General features: G+C 52.7%; 1 protein-coding gene across 4 annotated transcripts in view; it reads right to left on the bottom strand.

The window, feature by feature from the left end:
- Positions 1 to 22,591, bottom strand: part of ARSG (arylsulfatase G) — a 109,820-nt gene that overhangs the window by 10,430 nt on the left and 76,799 nt on the right. For all 4 annotated transcript variants that reach the window (XM_086687840.1, XM_086687841.1, XM_086687843.1 and 1 more), the window contains 3 exons: positions 19,654 to 19,850; positions 18,749 to 18,829; positions 6,164 to 6,272 (listed from right to left, as the gene is read on the bottom strand). In XM_086687840.1, the coding sequence (XP_086543966.1) occupies positions 6,164 to 6,272; positions 18,749 to 18,829; positions 19,654 to 19,850 (387 nt within the window). The remainder of the gene's footprint in view (positions 1 to 6,163; positions 6,273 to 18,748; positions 18,830 to 19,653; positions 19,851 to 22,591) is intronic.

Below are 22,591 nucleotides of genomic sequence, written 5' to 3'. Positions count from 1 at the left end.
AAAAATAAATATAAAAAAAAATTTTTTTTTAATTAAAATGCCATGGTATGTGAAACGTTCCACCCCCTTTATTTCAGTGATTTCTTCCCCATTACAAAATAGTAATAAATGTTTACGGTGGGGGGAAAAAAATAGAACACCCAGAAATATAAAAGAGAGAACAACGCAGAAATCGTCCATCACCCAAAGGCAGCCACTGTTACCATTTTGGTGGGTTTTGTTAATGTGAGTTTTTAAGTCACGCGGTGCAACTTGACTCTATTATGGGGCACATCGCCCACCAGCCTGCTGTGTTTCATCAGAAAAAAACTCTCCAGCGTAAACAAATGGACCGTCCTTTCAACAAAGCTGTTTATCCAAGGGCCAGGCCAACTGAGTCAGCGGGATGTGATGCAGTCAGGCGGGCAGGCCAAGGTGAGGGGTACTCCCCCAGATAGAGGCCCTGGTTCGCCTGAGGCTGGGCACAGCACCAAACTTCAGGCACGCTCTGAGGGAGGCCTCAGGGGCCACCTGCCCCACTGCCACCACCCAGAGGTCCGGGAACAAGCCTCTCTGCCCGCCCAAGAGGGGCTGCAGAAGGGGCTCGCCATGAGGCTCCGCCTAGAATCCCGGACAGAATCTCTCCCCGGACGATGGCACGGATTATTTCTGGTTTGCCTTCTGTGTTCACGATCCACACAGCTAGTGGCTTACCTCTCGAGATACGTGTCCTAGGGGCTGGGCATCCCACACAGGCAAAGCCAAGGAGTGCAGAGTAAGCATGACCAGAGTACGGCACAGTCCAGAAACCTGTCCGGAGTCCAAGGATCCTGCTACAGACCGGGCAGTGCGGAGCAACGCAGTCCGAAAAGGCGGCGGCGGCTGGGGCCGTTTGTTTGAGCTTTCTCGAAGCTGCACCCCTAAAGGACACCGGCATCGCAGACGGGTCACCAGCGAGCAGGAAACACAGGGTCTGTGTCAGGCTGGAATGGATGGCATACTTTCTCTTTCCATCTTCGGTTTTCTCCCCTGTATCATGAGGCTTCACATTCTAATGAAACAAAGCACTAAAGTCTCATGTTCAGGGAACCCTAACGTCTCAGAATTCATTCGTCAGGATCCTCAGAGGGACTTCATCCGCCCAGAGCACAGAGAAAACCTTTGGCCCACGAGAAAATCTTCAACATCTCTGATGACTGGCCAATCCAGAATTACTGCCAAGCTCAGGCCGTTCCAAAGTCTTTCCTTCTGTAATGGAGGAAGCCGAGCCCCCGAGGTCAGGCCCAGAGGAGGGCACACACAGTCCCCATACCATCCCGGGGCTGGGCCCGCAGACTCAGCTTGAGCTTAGAGACAACATTGGTCCTAGGGAGGCCACCAAAGGGACCCCAGCTGCTCCAAACCTCAAACCCCACCTAAGAAACTGGTCCTGACAGTCTTTGAAACCTTCAAGAAAGAGACCAAAAAAAAAAAAAAAAAAAAAATCTACATTTTCAAGTTTCTGTGGCTGGTGATACTTGGGATGGGGGCTTTGGGCAGGACCATGTTCTGATTTTTGTGGGATATATGGGAACTTGGGCCTTCGTGGGCCCCTGCTTCCGTACGAAATACTAAAAATCATATTTCACATCTGTATTGACAGAAAGATGCATATATAAATAATATATATTAAACCATTGTCTTCAACTGAAAAAGTTCTTTTTTTCCCTCCTTCTGATTTTAGAAGAAATTAAAAATCTCACGTGTCCCGGGGCGCCTGGGTGGCTCAGCTGGTTGAGCTGGTTGAGCCTGGGTGGCTCAGCTGGTCTTACTCTGGCTCAGGTCATGATCTCATGGTTCGTGAGTTCAAGCCCCGCGTGGGGCTCTGTGCTGACAGCATGGAGCCCGCTTTGGAACATCTGTCTCCCTCTTTCTCTGCCCCTCCTCAGCTTGTGCTCTCTTTCTCTCTCTCAAAATAAATAAATATTAAAAAAAAAAAAAATCTCCTGGGCCCGGCCCTCCACCTCCCTGGCCTAAGAGACAGTCGGCCTTGGCTTCTGGAGGGAGGAAAACCCCACTTCACTGGGGTTATGAGAAGTGACACAAAAGGCTGCCATCAGAGTGGGCCAGGGGACACCTTTGCCGGTTGCCCATGTGAAAATAGTTTCTTCTTTTCTTAACATGGCTTCAGCCAGCCCACGGCACCGAAGGTTGTTCAGAGGAAGTGTGCGTATTTGTGTCCCCATGCAAGGTGTCACCCCAGGGACCCGGGTGTGGAGAGCAGGCCGTGGGGAGGAGGGTGCAGGAGGGCCCAGCTGGAGCAGAAGGGCTGCTAGGAGCTTGCTTGGGCCCAACAGCCCAGGCTCGGGACGCCTGAGGATGGGAACCCAGGCGCTGTGCTGGGCTGTCCTGGGGGGAGAGCATCCCGGGGCAGAGGGAAGGGCTGGGAAGGGAGGTGTTTCCTGGAAGCTGGGGACATTATAGCTGGGAAAAGGCGGTGTGATCTGAGGGCGGGAAGCGGGAAGTGGCAAGGAGGTTGCCAAAGAAAGGATTGGGGGTGCGTGGGCCCGGACACAGAGGGAGGGGAGAACAGAACTTCCTCCGGATCAAAAGCAAAGGCGGGGGAGGGGCAGTGCCTTTTTAGCGCTTAGTTGTAAGTTTCTTCCTGTTGTAATTCCCTCTTGTGACCCCTGGGAAAACTGGGTACCCACCCCTTCCTGGCCTAAGCCCCTCTGCGAAGCGTTGAGGGGCTGCAGCTTCCCCCAGACCCCTGACTCCGGTCCTTCTCAGAGGCCAGTATAAGAACCCAAGAGCACTGTTTTCAGGGGACACGGGGGTCCCAGAGCATCAGAAGAGCCCGACACAAAGCACGCATATCCGTTCCACAGCAGAGCATAGCTGGGAGCGGGAGGTGGGGGGGGGGGGGGGTGCACACAAGGCCCCTCCCTCTCTCCCCCTCCACTGCCCACCGCTAGATGCAGGAAAGAGTGGGAGACTTGGAAAGGAGATGCGTGGCTAGACCTTGCTCTCGCGGTGACACCGAACCACAGGGCACTGACGTGAACATGGCCTGCTTGTAACTTCCACTTCCGAGACGTGTGCCTCAAGACGGTACAGAGGCAGGTGAATCAGCCCTCCACACAACTGGCTGCGTTTCAGGCATCTGAAGAGAGCCGCCCGCCCCCCCCCCCCCCCCCCCGGGGACCCTCCGGTCTCCAGGCTAAACAGAACCTTTAGCTGTTTTCCCAAAGGAGATGTGGCCACCTCGTGTTGCCTCAGTAATCGCAGGAGAGGTTCTCTGCTCTGAATAGAGACGGTGGCCTCCCAGCTCAGAGATGCAGAGCATAACCTTCACGTCTTTGTATACGGCTATGAGACATCACATCAAAGCTGTGGCTCTCAGGGGTGCTGGGCTGGCTCAGTCGGTAAAGCATCCGACTTCGGCTCAGGTCCCGATCTCGCAGTCTGTGAGTTCGAGCCCCGCGTCGGGCTCTACTCCGACAGCCTCAGAGCCTGGAGCCTGCTTCAGATTCGGTGTCTCCCCCTCTCTCTGCCCCTCCCCCACTTGCACTCTGTCTCGCAAAAATAAATAAATGTTAAAAAAAAATTAAAAAACAAAAAAAAGCCACGGCCGTCAAGCAGCATGAGTGTGTCTTCCCAGGGCACATCTGGTCCCACCTGGAAACATTTCGGTTGCCACAGGTCAGGGTGAAGGTGCCACTGGCATTCAGTGGGTAGAGGCCAGGGATGCCATTCAATATCCTACAATGTACAGGACGGGCCCCCACAACAGAGAATGATCCTGCCCAGAACGTCAACAGTGCCAATGTGGAGCTAACCTGCATTAGAGGCTGAGGTTCAAACCACCAGGCCCTTGCGACACGTGTCGCCAAAGCCCCGGCCTCCTAAGTTAGCTCCTAACCATCAGGAACTTTCTGTCTGATTTGCTCGCTACTCCATCCCCAGTCCCTAGGGCAACGCTTGACCCACAGCTGGACACAACAATAAATATTTGTGGAATAAATGAATTTCCCTCACTCTGTAATTGTGTCACTGGGCTTCGGGGTCAGGACCTGTGCAAGACCTTTCTTTGACCTCGCTACGTTATGCGGGTGCACGCTGGAACATTAACAGTGATTATCTCTAAAAGGGAACCAAATGGAAAATGGAATTCGTGTGGACCCCTCCTCCCTCGCCACTGCCCCCCCCAACGCATTTGTCACTTTTCTGCATTCATGTGAGTACTTGTATCAACCTGTCCACTCTCTTCCCATAATTCCTCAGGGCCACCAGAATTGAGGTGTAAGGTATTCTGGCCTTAGCTCTATGGCTCAGGGGACTTACCTCTGATCTGAAAGGAGATCTATGTCCCTCTGAGGAATAAAGAACTGGAATAGGGGATAAGTACTCTGGGGGAGGAGGGAGTGCCTGGTGGGGTTTCCAAGGACATGAAGTACCATCGGTTTCTTGAAAATGGATCTGAAGGCTATTCTCCTCAGAGCCGACCCTGAAGGAGTCATGGAAAACAACAGTAGACGCCTGGTGGCCTGGCCTGACAGTAAGGACGCTCCACCCAAGTTTGCTTTAGGTGGATTTATGTGAGGAAACAGCCAGAGGGTGAATTCTATGGAGATGAACTTTCCTGCTTCAACTGAGACTACTTTAATGCCAAAAAATATCCTCCGAAGGGGCCGATGTAACGGATCAGCGCTGTCCTGGTAGAATTCCAGGAGCTCTCGAGCAAACGCGGTCTTGTACCAAGACTCACTTTCTTGGGTCACCAAATGGTTCCCTCAGTCCGTTGTCTCCTCCGGGGCCTTAGGCCACGAACGCCACGGTGCCGTGGTATCATGGCGCTGTGGTTGACCGTAGGTGCAAACGCCCTTCTCACGTGAGGAGCGTGTGCTCGGTGTGCAGGGACGGAACTTGAGAGCTTGCCGAGTTATTTGTGCGTGCGCAGCCAGCCCAGCCTGTGAACACTTGGCCTGACTGCACCAAGTCAGCCCCATAAAAAGCAGTCCATCTGGCCCTCTTCCCGGCCAGCCTGACATCACAGACTCCAGCGCTCGCTGTTGTCACACCTGCCTGCACCCCCTGATGGCACAGGGCTGACGTGGGGTCATGGGGGCCCGCAGGCTGCCAGGGACAGTGCCTACCCACCCGCCCTGGCCGTCAGAGCTGTTAACCCCTCCTTTCCCCTGGCCTTCACGGCTGTCCCGGTTCCCCACCGGGTCTGGGGATGTGGGAAGGAGCCCAGGGAGCTTGTCTTCCTCTGAGAGGCTGTGTTCTTGAGGCCACGGCCCACTGGGCTACAGAACTGGTTCGTAAATTAGTCTCTGACCAGACCAACAGCTCTGAGCCCCTGAGCAGCGCCCGGCCACGCCCCCTTGCCAGTGACTACAGAATCACAGAGAGGAAGTCCCCATCTGGATGAGCGACGCGTTCCCATCACGGGTCTTGGTTACCCAGCTGCGTGGAATCGCTCTCAGAAGGGCCACCACAGCCTCGTGCTGCGCCCAGGAAGGGGCCTCGTGGATCTGCCTCAACAGGGAGCTAAGAGCGAGGGTGGGATCTTCGAATAGAGGGAGCAGCCTCACTGCAGAAGCTTCCTTGCCACGGGTAGGAATGTCCTCACCTAAAGGTGCATTCTTTCCTCGCCAGCCCAGTGGGGCCGCCTCCTTCTCCCTCCCCTGCAGGGTAGGCGGACACCTAGGTGCCTTTCTTGGGCCCGTGTGATTGCTGGCGATATGCTGGCTTCCCGCGGTCACCCTGAGGACACCTGCCCTACCCCCAAGGATGGAACAATTGTGGCTTACGCGGTCTATTCCCTCCCGTCTGCCGGGCCCAAGACAAAAAAAGGGACACGCTACCGCTAACCTTTCTGTTAGTAGAGCACTGACGCCAGGAGCCACCGCCATGACTCCGCATCAAAGGCCACAGAGCCCGCCCAGTCCCCTCTTGTCACCAAGATCATCCCCAGAGGATGGCTTGCAAAGAGCCACTGTGGGCCCTAACTCAGCACGTGGGATTGCCTACGGGGAGATCCGTGTGGCTACGATCAGAGCTGTAGGAGGCATCTGGGAACGCCTGGCCAAGGCAGGTGGCCGATGAGGCCTCTCTTCTCGAGGTTTCTAGCCGCTGGAGCCTCGGTCCGTGGTTTTCTAGCCCCGAATCCCAACATTTCAAGGTAGTTCGGGTCTCATACCTTAACAAGGCTGTGCTGGTGACGTTGATGGGAACGGTGCCAGGCCAGTAGGCCAGAGCCGGGACCCGGTGCCCACCTTCCCACGTGGTCTGCTTGGCTGCACTTCCCCCTGTGAGACAAGGCAGGTAGTTGGTTTTCCAACTGTTCAAAAAGCACTGAGAGTTTCTGATCACTGCAGCAAAGGAATCGTTTCTTTTTTTGTTTTGTGATTTACTGTTTCAAGTTTATTTTGAGGGAGACAGCGAGCAGGGGAGGGGCAGCGAGGGAGGGAGAGAGAGAATCCCAAGCAGGCTCCACGCCGACGGCACAGAGGCTGATGCAGGGCTTGATCCCGCAAACTGCGAGATCATGACCTGAGCCGAAACCAAGGGTCAAACGCTCAGCCTACTGAGCCACCCAGGCTCCCAGGAATGACTTCATTTATAACCAGCTATTTTTATTCCTCTAGCCAACACCTTGCATTCCCTGATTTTATTTTACCGGATTCAACATAAGTAAATGGTTGCTTCTGTCATTCTCTGGGGAACCACGTTGCTTCATTTTCTTCATGACCCTTTTATTTTAATGTTTATTTATTTTTGAGAGAGAGAGAGAGAGAGAGAGCGCACGCACGTGTGCATGAGCGGGGAAGAGACAGAGGGAGGGGGACAGAGGATCCAAAGCAGGCTCCCCGCTGACAGCAGAGAGCCCGATGTGGGGCTCAAACCCATGAACCGTGAGATCATGACCTGAGCAAAGGCGGAAGCTTAACCGACTGAGCCACCCAGGCGACCCCTTCATGACACTTGTAATACTTCAGGCTGTCTGGTTTGTTCATTGACTTTCTGAGGGTGTATCTCCACTCCATGAGACCTTATCAGCCTTATGCACTGAAGACATAGCAGGTGTTTAACAAACAGGTCGAATAAAAATGACCTTGTCTTCTTGCTGACCATAACGTGACCGTTTAGGATTTCAAAACACAATTATTTGGGGCATCCGGGTGACTCTCGGTCTCGGCTCAGGTCGCGATCTCACAGTTCATGGGATTGAGCCCCACATGAATCACGCGAGCGTGGAGCCTGCTTGGGATTCTCTCTCTCTCCCTCTGCCCCTCTACCCTGCTCATTCTCTCTCAAAATAAACAAACATTTAAAAATATATACAATTATTTGAAAAGAGAGAAAGGCAGAAACTCCCCCAGCTGTGTGATCTGCTCAACGCCCAACAACTGATCTGGCCAGGATTTTATTGTTGTCTTTTGGTTTGCTTTGCTTTGTTTTTCCTTGAGTTAATGAGTCGTTCCCTTGTTGTGGAGACAGCATTAGTAATAGCTCTGACCTCTTGCCTCTTGGGGGGGATGGGTGGGGTAAGGACAATCTACGTGCAATCTATGAATTTCCACTTTGGTAATTCAAGGAATGATTTTTGTTACCACTAAGTCAAAAGTGACCACCAGGATCATGAGGACCGGCAGGCTGGAGGAGATGAGGTCATGCTTTATGGAAACATCCTGAATGCATGGAGCACTGAATTATCCATGACCATCCCCACCACTCCCACACACACCCCACCCTCATCCCAGCTGAGCCAAGGATTCCACAAAGTTAGCGTGTAGAAAGCCCTTCCAAGGCGAACGCGGTATGCGGCTCACACGTACTGTGGTCATGCAACCTCCCCATGCTCGGCTGGCGTGAATATGAGCAGTGATGATGGGGGGGGAGGGGGCTACGAGACCCAAGTCTCTGCACTCGCGAGGCCGCGAACAGAACCTTTGATGTCCCTGGCCCAGCACCCCACACCGGAAATGCTCCGCATTCTTGGGATTTTCTCATAGCCAGCTTTGGAGTCCCCCAAGTGTTGAAGTAAGAAACCAAACACAAAACAACTCACGTCTACAGGCTGTTTATGCTTAGGGGTGTGGGGCTCTCGAAACCAAGTGGGGTTCGGCAGGCTGAAGGGGAAGCTCTTTGGCCCGCCCCAAGATGTCTCGAATGCATTCTCCGCATCGGGCGCCACCTCTCCCATAAATACGGACAGAGCCCACTCTCAATTTTTCACGCACATGGAACAGAGAATTCAGAACTGCAGCAAGCCTGAAACGCACTCCCACGTGGCTCTGGAATGCATAACTCATGCTGCAGTTCAAGGCCAAAGAGCAGGGAGGAAGCATCCCCGACCGACCGCACGTGCTAGGACTCTGCAGATAATTCCACCCCCGGGAGGGGCATTTGCACGGAAGTTTGGGGGATCGGTGGGTGGAACTGTGGAGCCTGCTTATGTGCATATCCACGCCGCACAAAATTCCAACAGACTTGCTTAGCCTTTGAGGCCAGATGCTAAGGAAGAGTGAAGTGTCCAGTTCTAAGAAATAAGCCCAGAGTCCTGCGGGTCAACCAGAAAGCAGGAGCTGAGCACCTGTCCTGCGGCGGCCGCGGGCACCAGGGTTTGGTCTCCGCCTCCAGCACGTTTCCAGAAGAATACACCAGCTCCTAATTAATACATTTGCTAATTGGTCTTCACCACCAGGGGTTCTGCTTGTTGGCCACAGCCTCTTCTGTCGCTCTTTTTCAGGCTATTGGTTTTCCGGATTCGTTTTTCAGAGAAACAAATATTTCAATACGTTTGCCTTATTTCAGCAGGGGGTTCAAAGCCGGAGAAGCAGGAGAAATCCAGCCAGTCATAACAAGTGTGCCTGTCAACCGAGTGGACGGTCCCCACGTAAAGATTCAGGGGGTAAGAGAAAGAGGTTGGCTTAGAGAAGCCCCTCTGTGTGGCCACTTGAGAAGCGATCCCCCCTTCTGCGTCATCAAGAGCGGCCAGCCAGTGCTGGCTGTCCCATGGCTGCTGGCTCTACGGGAAAGACACAATTACATATTCCAGCCAGGCCCGCAGACCTCCTACTCTAGCGGAATTTATCTTAAAGGAGTCCAGAGTGTGGGTAAGCAATTATAAAACATACAGCCCCGCCTTGTGGAATCGTTACATTGTACACCTGAAACTAATAGGACACCGTACGTTCATTATACTTCAATTAAAACTTTTTTTTTTTTTTTCTTAATGGGGCGCCTGGATGGCTCAGTCGGTTAAGCGTCCAACTTCGGCTCAGGTCATGATCTCACGGTTCGTGGGTTCGAGCCCCGCGTCGGGCTCTGGGCTGATGGATCAGAGCCTGGAGCCTGCTTCCGATTCTGTGTCTCCCTCTCTCTCTGCCCCTCCCCCACTCATGCTCTCTCCTTCTCTCTCAAAAATAAATAAACATTAAAACACTTCTTTTCCTTAAATGCCCCTCAGCATAGAATTGTCTTGCCCCAAATGCCAGTATCTCGTTGGCACCGCTAAGGGAACAAAGTTCAAAAGATCCCACTAGCATCCCCCGTGGGTGCCCAGAGTTGTGGAGTCTGATTATGAGAAACATCTAATACCGTCAGAGCTAAGGCTGAGCCCTAGGACAGCTGCCCTTGGTCCCCTAGTTCTCATCAGTGATACCTGCTCCCACTAATGGAAACCCATTTGAGTTAAACACAATAATTACAGTAATAATATCTCCTATTTACTGAGCTCCCCCTAAGCACCACGTTAAAGTACTCCCAAGCATAAGGCTAACTGCTTCCCTGCATTATCTCATTTAATCCTAATGACAACCTTGCAAGCCAGGCACTATTATCCCCGTTTTTCAGATGAAGAAAACCAAAGCTCAGAGAGGGTAAGTAATTTGCCAAAGGTCACACAGCCAGCAAATGCCAGATCCAGGATTTGAACCCAGGTCTAACTACATAGCCAGCCCCTGGCCCATTAAACCTTCTAGGACAGTGGCCCCCTCTCATCCCTGAATGCATATTAGGATCACTAGGGGAGCTTTTATTTTTTTTTTTTTAATTTTTTTTTTCAACGTTTATTTATTTTTGGGACAGAGAGAGACAGAGCATGAACGGGGGAGGGTCAGAGAGAGAGGGAGACACAGAATCGGAAACAGGCTCCAGGCTCCGAGCCATCAGCCCAGAGCCTGACGCGGGGCTCGAACTCACGGACCGCGAGATCGTGACCTGGCTGAAGTCGGGCGCTTAACCGACTGCGCCACCCAGGCACCCCACTAGGGGAGCTTTTAAAATATACCCAGGCCAAGGTTCCTTTCCCAGAAATTATGACTTAATTTGCCCGGGATGGGGCCTGGACATCAGTATCTTCTAAAGCTCTCCTGGTGACTTAATGGGGAGAGCACCCATCTAGGACAAGGGCAAGGGGGGCAAGGGGTGAAATCAGGAAGTGGACACAACGCGCTTCAAAATTAAATGCGGCTTCTACGCTTTTTAAGCCTCAGTTTTATATTGCCCACACCTTTTTACCTTTATGCCACAGGATCCTAACAGGTGTTACTTACAGTAAGCAAGAACAATAGGTAAGTCCATAAATTGAACTTCTCTGCACTATTTTTTGTTTCGAAAGCTATTTGTCGGTGTAGATAAACCTTCAAACTTTGATCAGCAGCACCGGCACCTTAAAAGTGTTGGTTACATTTGGCTTTCTGTCGAGAAATGCATGTCTTATGGTCATGAGAACACATTTTAGTGCACTTGTGGTTAGTTATGACTCTAATTAAGGCAGAACCTCTTACTTAAAGCAATAAATATTTAGCCTCAGCAACCAAAATATAAACAGAACCATGATTCATGAATTTGCTTGCTCGTTCTTCCCCAGCTGCGGAAGTGAAGCGGCATATTCCATGATGCACGGAGACCGGGCAGGCCGCGCTGAGGAACAGAGGTCTTTCCCAGAAAGGACACGCGGCGGTGCTTCCCCGAGTCCGAAGGGCAGCCTCGCAAATGACGAGTTTCGTAAGCTTGTCAGCACAACCGAACCGCCAGAAGAACCCCCAGAGATTCCTAATAAGCCTAGGGTAGGCCTCTGACTCTAGGTGATTCTGATGCCAACGGTCTGAGGACCAGAGTTTGATAAGTATTAGCAAGGTAAGTAGGAGGATGTCTTTGGAGTCAGGCAGGTGTCGTCCTACATCCGGTGCGTTCCCTTCTCCACGTGTGGCCTTGGGCAGAATTCTTTTTTTTTTTTTTTTAATTCTTTTTTTAACGTTTATTTATTTTTGAAGGAGAGAGAGAGAGAGGGACAGAGCGTGAGCGGGGGAGGGGCAGAAGAGAGGGAGAGAATCCGAAGCAGGCTCCAGGCTCCCAGCTGTCAGCACAGAGCCCGACGCGGGGCTCGAACCTACAAGCTGTGAGATCACGACCCGACCCGAAGTCGGCTGCTTAACTGACTGAGCCACCCAGGCACCCCTTCCTTTTTTTTAATGTTTATTTTTGAGAGAGAGAGTGTGCACGTGCGAGTGAGCAGGGGAGGGGCAGAGAGAGAGGGAGAGAGAATCCCAAGCAGGTTCCACGCTGTCCGTGCAGAGCCCGATGCAGGGCTCGAACCCGTGAATCATGACATTTGTGACCTGAGCAGAAATCAAGAGCTGGACACTCAATCGACTGAGCCACCCAGGCGCCCCTTGGGCAGAATTCTTAGCCTCCCTCAGACTCCGTCTCCTCAGCCATGAAGGGGAAAAATGATTGTAATTATCCGATGCAGTTGTGGGAAAAGTTACGTAAGATAACGTATATAAAGCTCTTTGGCATAGCGCCTGCCGGAAGTGCCCAACCAAAGCCATCCGAAAAGGCTCGAAAAACAAAAAACAAACAACCCGAAACTACCCACGGACAGAAAACAGCAGAAGTTGCAGGCTGGCGACTCACACACTGGGTTCAGCCCTCTGACAGTGAGGTTTGGCACGAACAGTATTTTCTGAACTAATTTTGAATGTCATTAGACAGGGTCCTCTCTCCAGTGTGTGGACTCCCTAACACCGCCCGTGACTTAACAAAAAACAATCGTTTCTTCTGTTAGATTACCTGCCTGGCATCTGTATTTGTGACCTGGGTAGAAGACCATGCCTGTCCTGAGGAGTGTGCATTCTATAACCTTCTAAAGAAGCAGTCTTCATTTCTAAATATAAATACTCGCCCTTGCCAAGGATACCCGTAGCATACTAGTTTTCTAGAAACACAGGGCAGACGGGCCTCTGTTTGGACCGAGGACTCTGGCTGGCCTGGGGTGGCCTTGAGCGTGGTGATGGGGACATTCCAAGCCGGGTGGCCAATGTCCCAGAAGGAGACACAATTTGACTTCCACTGCGCCCCCACCAGCTGGCCCTGCCCGCCCCCCCTCCCCAGGGCCCACAGCCAACATCCCTTGTCCCTCTCTCCCTCACCCAGCCCCACCTCTGACCTTTCTCCACCCCACCCCCTGCCCCAAACTGCACAGAAGGCCCAGGACGCAGAGCCTGCTTCCCAGTGGGAAAGCTTACGCAACAACCTGATAGCATTAAATTACAAACAACCAAGGTCTCTTAGAAGGCTGAGGATGCCAAATTCAACAGAATGTTTCCTCATCACCAAGGGGGAGGAAGGAACAGTTCTGCTCTTCAAATAAAACAAGAAAAGATTTTCCAGACAGAGAGGAGCAGTCAGTTAGGGGACAAACAAGGTGTGAGTTCTGTCCCGGGTAGGAAAGAGGTCTGCAGCGGGGAAGGGCGGGTCAGGGGCTCTGAACCAGGACAGCACCGGGGGCCCGGCTGGCGGGGGAGGGGGGGTCCGCATCAGCCAGGGGGCACGCCCCGCAGGCCCTCTTTGTTTGGGAAAAAGTAGGGGCGCTCTGCTTTGCCCCCGGCTTCCCCCACGCCCCGGTTCAGTTTCTCCTCGCCCCTGCAGGGCGCAGGCCAAGCCCAGAGGAGCATCCTCACTCCTGCACGGGGCGAAGAGATGGCTCCAGGAGACGCTGCCTCATCCCATCAGCTGAGCAAGGCGGCTCAGCCAGGAAAGGAAAGGGAAGACAAGGAGGGGGGCCTGGGGCCCCGGGAACAGGGGAAGGCAGCGCGTGGCCTGACGTAGCGGGCTGGCTGCGGGGAGAAAGAAGCCGGGCTCTGGGTACTGTTTGTCCTACTCCGTTGCGAAAACACTGACCGCCTTCTCTCCTTCATCTGCTCTCAAGACTGGCCCCCTTACAGTGGGGTGTGCAGGCATCCCACTGAAGACGAACCCGGATGAGGAGGAGCAGGTGGCCCAGAGGGAGCCCCAGCCTCCCTGCCGCCACCTGAGCCCCCTGGCCTCGCCCCTTGCACGCAGGGCTCTGCCTGACTTCCCAGAGTGCCCAGCAGCGTGCTGGGCAGAGAGGAGGAGGAAGGTTCTGGAATAGCTGACAGGAAGCCGGTTTGGAGAATGAGGAAGGGGAAATGTTTACCCCTATGCAAAGTTCACCTTCAGGCTTTCCTGAGAAAAGAGGAGGATGGCATCCGGCCCCCACCCCACCATGAAGTCAAGGGCTGTGCCCCACGGGTACCACAGTAAGCCGCACTTGTATGCCTCGCCCCCCCAAAGAAGAGTGTCCTCTCAAAGACTGAAATCCAGCTTCCGAGCAAAGTTTCCCCAGACTGAGTCTCAGAACACTTGGAAAGTTACCCCTATGTTACTTAAATTGCCCACAGTGTTTGGTGGGGAAACCTTGTTCAGGGCCATTTTCCCATCCCCTTCCTGTTCTCTTTGTGGGGGACCCCCCGCCCCAGGTCTGTTTCAGCTGGGAACAAAGAACTAAAGAATCATGGGGGTTAGGAGGAGACATTCATGAGGCTGGGTGCCTCGTGGGCAGTACCCCAGCTGACCCTGCCAGCCATCTAGCGAGCTGGGTCTACAGTCCCCCCTTACAGGGAAGGAAACTGGGTTGTCCAGGGGAGCGGCCCGGTGGGCACCGATTCGTAAGTTGCGTGGAGACTCGCGCCCCATCGGGGCTCCCAAAGCCATTAGCTCTCCACCTCTCCACTCTGCCTCCTGCAGATTTAGAAAGATTCACACTGTTACAGAGGCTGAAGACATTTCCCTTGACAACCATGGGGTCCAAAGAAGCAGCCTAGGATTTTCCAGACGGCTGAGCAGTTAGCCGGGTATAACACAGCGTGAGTAACAACCATCATGCGGGTTGAGTAATGAGCTGGTGGAGGTCAAATGACATGGCCCCCTTGACCAATGGCCAGCCTCGGAAAGCCCTCCGCCCTGCTCCGCCTCAGTTTCCTCCTTTGGCCAACGGGGTGGTTGGAATGAAGATTGCTGAGATGTGCTCCTACCCTGGCATTCTTTGAATGCCGGAATATTCCTGGGGATTCTGTCACTTGCTTTTTCTCACTTATCACCTGGGGCTCGGCAGAAATTAGTGTAGTCTTGTCCCCCTTCTCTGCCCTCAGCCCCACTGACATAAGAGGGGGTCTTTTAAAATTGAACGAAGTACTGGGAAGGGTAGGAGATGGCGGGGGGGGGGGCAAGCATTACAAGCGTATGGGGTTTTCTCTGGGGCTTTCTCTGGGGGGAGGAAAGTGTCTGGGGTCCCCGCAGAGGTGATGACGGCATATCGCCGCGAATTTGCTCACTGCCACCGAACTGTACACATCAGAAACACATCAAAATGGTTAATTTTATGTTACAGAATCTCACTTCAATTTATTTAAGTTTATGTATTTATTTTGAAAGAGAGAGAGAGAGAGAGAGCTGAAGGGACAGAAAGAGGAGAAGAGAGAGGGCATCCCAAGCAGGCCCCACACCGTCAGCACACAGAGCCAGACATGGGCCTCGATCCCATGAGCCCAGAGGTCATGGCCTGAGCTGAAAGCCAGAGTCGGATGCCCCACTGACTGAGCCACCCAGGCGCCCCTCACTTCAGTTGAAAACGTCGAGTAATGGCGCCTTCACTCGTGAAAACTTCCCACAATTCCACATGTCTTTAGAATGAAGGCCAAAATTGTTCTCCTCAAACAAAAGACCCTTGACCGCTGGCCCAGGCTCTCCCTTCGGCCTTGCCGCCCCCGACTTCATCTGCTTCCCCAAGCCCCAGACACACACACAGGCTCCTACTCTGTGGTCCTCCCGCCCCTACCCGGGCTGCTCCGAGCTCCCTAGCCTACAAATCCCTAGCTGTGGCTTACTCATTCTTCAAAACCGAAACCACTCGTGGAAGCCTTCGTGGAAGGAGGGAAGGACGGAGGGAAGCCACCCTCCTGTGTGGGTGCGACGTCCTTGCACTCCCCTTGATCACGGAGTTCTCACCCAGAATTATAATCTCCTGCGTAAGTGCAGACTCCCGGCACTGTCTCCTGGAACTGCCTGCGGTGATGGTCTCTTTTCACACCGCCCGATATGGTGGCCACCAGCCACATGTGGCTTCTGAGCCCTTGAAGTGTGGCTCGTGTGTCTGGTGTACGAGACAGGGGAGCCCCCAATAGGTGGGGCTCAAATTTTAACCTGCGTCAAAGAAAAATCGCCCGCAGGACATGGTAAAGCACGGACTGCTGGGAAAACGCGGATCGCCAGGATCTACCCCCAGAGTTTCTGGGTCAGTAGTCTGAGGGGTGGTGAGGTCCTAGAATTTGCGCTGTTAAGTTCCACTGATCTAACCTGGAAGTTCTAGACTCCTACAGTCTCCACGTGGACATTCTAGCTCAGTGGTTCTCGGAGTGTGATCTCTGGACCAGCCTCATCAGCATCGCCCAGGAGCCTGTTAGAAACGCAACCTCTCCGCGGCCATCCCAGACTTACTGCGTCGGACCTGCGGGACCCCCAGGGGACTCCGCGCATTAAAATCTTAGAAACACTGTTCTAGACTGTCACCCCTTAAAGCCAGGGGCTTTGTTGAATCTTTGCGTCTCCAGCACTGAGCACACTTCCTGGCTCGTAATAGGTGCTCAACAAATGCCCGTAGGAGCAAGGACAGAAAGGAAAAGTGGAACTTGCCCAGCTGGTAACTGTGTTTCTCACAGGGCAAAGTACTCCCCTCAAAGAGCAGGGCCCCCTTCCCCACAGCTAACCCTAATTCACTCTTTCCAAACGGTCTCGTAAAGGCGAGAGAGACAAGAGAAGGCAGGTCTTCAGATAAGAGCTCGGAGGCCATCTTCTTAGGGAACAGAGAGCTATCTGTGCAGGGGCCACTTAGTGACACAGCTTATCCACCCCACCCGAGGTCTCCATGCCTTCTGGACTTGGGCCCTGGAGAGTCTGGATTCTAGGCTCTTCCACGCTTTCCAGGTGAGCGTTGAAGCTGGCCATCTGGTCTGAGGGTCTCCCAGGTACGGAGAGGAGGAGACACAATCAGCTGACGCAGCAATCACTCCCAGCTTCCACGGCTTCTCTCTAGGGCTATTGTTACCAAGCACCAAGCACATTTACATCCTCCTCCAGTCCTGGTACCTTTCTCTGACCGTTTCTCCAGACAGCTTTCCTGAACCGGACCAGCCAAAGACATCACTACGCAGGCAGAGAAACAACATCCTGAGAGATGAAGCAGACCAGCCACTGACAGGCTACGGGGAGATGGCACCCAGGTCTCCTCGTACCACAGCTCCAATCCTCAGGGCACGAGACCCGGCTGCCGTCCCGGCAGCTAGTCGCTGGTGAAGTTCTCGAAGGGATCTGATCGGACAGATACCAGGTTAAAGGTGACAAACAAAAATGAAAGATCAGCACTCCCTTCTCGCCACTGGCCACGAGATGCACGAATGTTCTAGTTTCTAGGTAACTACAAATATTCTGCCGGACTAATAAGAAAGGCAGTTTGTGTCCTCTGACCTGGAGACACCGGAGGCCGTAGCTCAGGAGCTGGACAGCAGGGAACTCTCGCCCAGGGGGCAATCTCCCCAAGCCCACCCCCGACCCCCTCGGATGCAAGCACTTGTCTTAAAACTTATTTTAATCTTTTAGGACACACACACACACACACTTAAACCCTCTCTCCCCTACCTAGAGATAATTACTCCTAATCTTTTGTTGCTTTTGGTACCTCAAGGTTGTTCTGAGAACTGGGGAGCCTGGGTGGCTCAGTTGGTTAAGCGTCTGACTCTTGACTTCAGCTGAGGTCATAATCTCCCAGTTCATGAGTTCAAGCCCCGCATTGGGCTCTGCGCTGACAGTACAGAGCCTGCTTGGGGTTCTCTCTCTTCCTCTCTCTCTGCCCCTCCCCTGCTCACACACACACACACACACACACACACACACACACACACACACACTCTCTCTCTCTCTCTCTCAAAATAAATAAATAAACATTTTTTAAAAAGATTTTTGAGCATCGGTATGCTTATTTTGACCTAATAAAATCATACTTGGCATACTCCTTCGTAACCTATTTCACTCCCCGAAAAGTATTTAAGGTAAATGTTTCCAGGTCAATAATATGCATCATTTCAGTAGTTCCTTAGTATTTCTTTCAATGTGACTATCTTCCTTAAGCACCCCTCTCTTGCTGGACACTCAGGTAAAGCCCAACTCTTTTTTTTTTTTTTTTTTTTTTTGGGACAGAGAGAGACAGAGCATGAACGGAGGAGGGGCAGAGAGAGAGGGAGACACAGAATCGGAAACAGGCTCCAGGCTCCGAGCCATCAGCCCAGAGCCCGACGCGGGGCTCGATCCCACGGACCGCGAGATCGTGACCTGGCCGAAGTCGGACGCTCAACCGACTGCGCCACCCAGGCGCCCCAAGCCCAACTCTTTAAAAAAAAAAAAAAAGGGGGGCGCCTGGGTGGCGCAGTCGGTTAAGCGTCCGACTTCAGCCAGGTCACGATCTCGCGCTCCGTGCGTTCGAGCCCCGCGTCGGGCTCTGGGCTGATGGCTCGGAGCCTGGAGCCTGTTTCCGATTCTGTGTCTCCCTCTCTCTCTGCCCCTCCCCCGTTCATGCTCTGTCTCTCCCTGTCCCAAAAATAAATAAACGTTGAAAAAAAAAAAAATTAAAAAAAAAAAAGAGGAGGAACTGGTGGGTCGACAGGCATATTTTCCAAGCCTGGGCTCCTCGCTGCCGAATTGTCCCCGGCACTGCAGCTGTCTTAGGAAGTGAGGTCCCCGGGGCGGAGGGGGAGACTTTCCCAGAGCACATGGGCACCGAGCTGGGGGCTGAGGGAGGCAGATTTCTGCGGTGGGGAGACCACCAACTTCAACTTGGGTGCTGGCTCCACCCTCGCAAGCTGTGACCTTGGGCAAGTTATTCGGCCTCCCTGAGCCCCTCTCCTTCTTCATCTGTAAATAGAGGTGTTACTCCCTCCCTTTCAACAATGTAAGGTTTAGCGAGAACGTATTTGTGCCCTGAATGTTTCCTGAATGAATGAAATGAATTCATGGGTGGAGGGAGGAAGGGATGACTGAAAAAAAAAAGATAAACAGGAAAGAAAAGAAAGGAAGGAAGGAGAAGGCCAAAGTTTGCAAGGGCAATGGGATGAAAGTCAAGATGAAGTGTACTTGCTGGAAGGTCCGTGGACTGAGGGCAGGTCTCCTGAGGGAGTCCAGGGGTGAGGGGTGGGGGTGGGGAGGAGAGAAAGGGGTGGTCGAGGCTGAACAAAAACGCTCTTATTTCCCAGTTTATTTCTTCCCTGGGAACTGGTGGCTGGCGAGCAACCTGTCTGCGGCCAGAACATTCTAACGATGGCCAGAAGGCCTGCACGTGAGCTGGTCCTCCCAGAGACAGAACCACACAGCTCGGCCTTGGCCCGGCACCCAAGGTGGGACGCACCAAGCCCAGCAGAGCCCCTACCTTGATGAGTCTGCCACGATCCAGTGAAGGGACCCACGCTCCCGGCCAGCTCACACTTCTGAGCCCACGGGCCGTTGTCTCCTGGAAACCAAAAGAAGCAACACGTAGAGATCAACGGGCTTCTGGACTCTTTTGCCAATTCTCCCTCCCTCGTCCATATCCCTGTGCAGCATAGGGGACTGGGCAGAAGGACCCGTAAAAACAATTATGATCCCTGCCCTCAAAGAACCGTCCAGTTATGTGAGGCCTTCAGAGAGGTGGGCTTTCCCTGCCCCAAGCTAAGCCCCAGGGTGAGGTTCTTGGCTCAGATGCTTTTGCCTTTTCATAAAGTTTTACGATGGTCCTCAGACCCACAGCTATGTTATTGGGTGCCTCTGACGCACCCAGCGCCTCACCTACACTATCTCACGATCGTCCAACACGCTTTGCAGTAGATGCCATTGGAGGCTCACTTAGAAAACACGCTTAGAGATGTTGAGGTGCCTTTTCCAGATTCAAACCGGGTCTCTGCCTGACCTGAAAGCAGTGTTTTCAACCGCTGCCCCCATTCCAGACTGGCACCTGGGACCCGATGCGCCTGAGCTGCCGGAGGACTGCACACACCAGCAACGCCAAAGTCACTCGTTAAAAGTTGAGAGCGCCACCCAGAGGGCCCTCAATCAATACAGAAGAGGCCGGCAGGGCACCTGCTCTCGGCACAAACTTTTCCAGGGGCTCAGCCTTGGAGGCCCCAGTGGACAGGTGCTCCGCACTCGGGCCGACAAACACTAGCAGGAGGCCGAGTTCAAAGCAAGCCCCCTGCCCTGTGAGAAAGGATCACTTAGCCCAGACTCTGCCCTTGAGGGGGGTGCAGGTAGGGTTATCGAGTAGATCTCAGCGAGCTGGCTGTGTCGTTACTACTTCACCTGTAAACCAGAGGAATGTGTTTTCTCTTGCCGTGCGGTCGACTTTGTCCTTGATCTGGCCCACCAGGCGGTCCATCTCCCGGAGAGCTGCTCCATATGGCCTCCGGCCCCGTCGGTCTGCAGAGAGCCGTGTCCCGGATAAGGGTACATGCATATGAGCCAGGGCCACGTACAGCAAGAAGGGCCTTCCGCTGGCACTGAAACGGGAAAGCCAAGAGGGAGTTCTCCAGAAGGCTCTGCTGGCCTGTTGAGGGTCTCCGTGGCTCTCCCTCGCCTCAGAGAAAAGCCCCAGAACTCCTTCCGCCCCAGGTGCTGAGGAAGTACCCATCGCTCCACAACGTTCCAAGGGAATGTGGAGATAATCCGGTTAGCCGATCAACAACTGGGAGTCATTGTAATAATCGTTACTGCCCTTTAACACTTACTGAGAGCCTGTGAAATGTGACTCGTGCTGACTAAATTCGCCCTCATACTAACCCTCAGGTTCCCTTTCCCAGATGAAGCATCGGAGGCTCAGGGGGACAGGGCTTGTCCAAGGTTCCCCAATTCGTAAGTGGTAGAGTCTGGATTCAAACTCGCATCTGGCTGACAGCAAAGCGTTTGGTCTTAACTGTTGCACGTTAAAACCCAGTGCAAACATATTTTAAAATTGTATCTGTTCTTTTGCAGGATCCCGGCCGTCACATCCATTCACAGCCTTGGCCCTTCCCTAAGAGATGAATGGATGACTCAGGTTGACCACAGGCCATTCCAAGGACGCACATGACCGCCGCGGAACATCTAGATCAAGGATCCGTTACAGGCCCAGGCGCTGGCTGCCCCTGTTCTCACCCTGAAGATTCCCCCTCCTGGGCGTGGAGGGACCTGGGTGGCCTCTGCTTCCTGTCTGTCTCCCACCCCCATTCCCGGGCTAGGATCAGGATCCAGGCGGCTGCACAACCACAGCCTCACCCCTGCCTGAAGCAGCAGGGACCTTCCCGGAGCCCCCTCCCACAGACCTTGCCTACGAGGGAGGGCGTCTCCCAGGGGACACAGTAAGGGCGAGGGGAGAGCTCAGTCAAGTTCATACAGAGCCGTGATAGAAGCATGGCTCTTTTTACCCCAGCTCCCTCCCCCAGGGATTTAAAAAAAATTTTTTTTTTAATGTTTATTTTTGAGACAGAAAGAGACAGAGCATGAACGGGGGAGGGTCGGAGAGAGAGGGGGACACAGAATCTGAAACAGGCTCCAGGCTCTGAGCTGTCAGCACAGAGCCCGACGCGGGGCTCGAACTCATGGACTGTGAGATCATGACCTGAGCCAAAGTCGGACACTTAACCGAGCCACCCAGGCGCCCCTCCCTCCCCCAGAGATTTGATTTTCAAGTTGCTCCTTGCTTTTTTTTTACTGATCCTGACTTACAACGCCCCTCATCAAGTGCTCTCAATGCCCCCAGCTCTGCTTCAAACTGCACCCTGCGGAGCCCCCTGCATCCTGGACCCCGGGGGTGGGGGGGGTGGGGGGGGTGGGGGGGGGGTAGGGAAGGGGAGCAGACCCTTGGTAGGGGACAAGGGACGCCCGCTTTGCCTGTACTCTGCTCTCTGTCGGGCATAAAACTCAGGACACATGTCCCACGACAGGGGCCTCTCCTTCTCCATTTCAACCAACAGTTTCTCTGCAACATTTCTAGGGTGGCACTGTCCAACGCAGCAGTCATGGGAGTCGCATGTGGCTGTTTAGGATTCAATTAATGAAAGTTAAATAAAATTAAGCATTCGGCGGGCGGGGGATGGGCTAGATGGGTGACGGGTCCTAAGGAGGGCACTTGTTGTGATGAGTACTGGATGTTGTAAGTGAAGAATCACTGAGTTCTCCTCCTGAAACCAATATTGCACTGGGTGTTAACTCACTAGAATGTAAATGAAAAAGAACAAACAATTATAAGAATTCCATGTCTCACCTGCTACAACAGAAATGAGCCTTGAAGACAGTGCTAAGTGAAATAAGCCAACCGCCAAAGGGCAAAATACTGTATGATTCCATCTATAGAAGCTACCTAGAGTAGTGAACTTCATAGAGACAGAAACTAGATTGGTGGGTACCAGGGACTTGGAGGGATGGGGGAAACAGGGAGTTGGTGTTTAGTGAGCACAGAGTTTCAGTTTGGGATGCTGAAGAAAATTCTGGACATGCACCGTGGTGACAGGTGCACGACAATGTAAATGTACATAAAGCCACCAAACTGCATACTTAGAAAGGTAAATTCTGTGATATGCATATTTCCCACTACATACACATATATAAAATTTTTATATATATATATATACACATATATATGTATACATATATATGTATACATATACACATACATACATACGTATATATACATATATATACATATATATACATATATATATATATATATATATTTAATTCAGTGTTTCAGTTGCCCTAGCCGAGTATCTCCAATGCTTAGTAGCCACAAGTGGCTGGTTGGCTACATCTTGAAATGCACAGATAGAGAACGTTTTTATCCTTGGGGAGGGTTCTATTGGATAGTGCTGACTGACGTCTGTTGACTGCTCTCCCACAGACAATAAGGTACAGTTGCATAGGTTTGTCCTGCACCAGGACGTCCTGCTGAGAAAATGAATCGATACCTAATTCCAGCCCACAATCCACCGGCCAAGCTGTGCTCCCCAGGCAGAGATCTGCACCCACCCAGAGGGGGCGCCTTTTTCTAACAGGTCGCTACCATATTGCAGTGGCGTGCTGGACGGAGCTGGGTCCAATTTCAGGAATTGTGAAGCCAGTTGTTAAACATGGCCACCGTTAAAAATTAAATGATACAAACTTACGACCAAATAAATTATATGAAAAACGAAGGCAACACATTCTTATGACTTATCACATCCCGATTCTTCTACTACATTCCACGTCGAGATGATCTGTTGTATCC

This window comes from Puma concolor, chromosome E1, assembly GCF_028749965.1.
Source record: "Puma concolor isolate L17-30 chromosome E1, mPumCon1.1.hap2, whole genome shotgun sequence".
NCBI classification, from domain to species: Eukaryota; Metazoa; Chordata; class Mammalia; order Carnivora; family Felidae; genus Puma; species Puma concolor.
The sequence above is the reverse complement of the archived record's forward strand: the minus strand, read 5'-3'. Positions and strand labels throughout refer to the sequence as shown.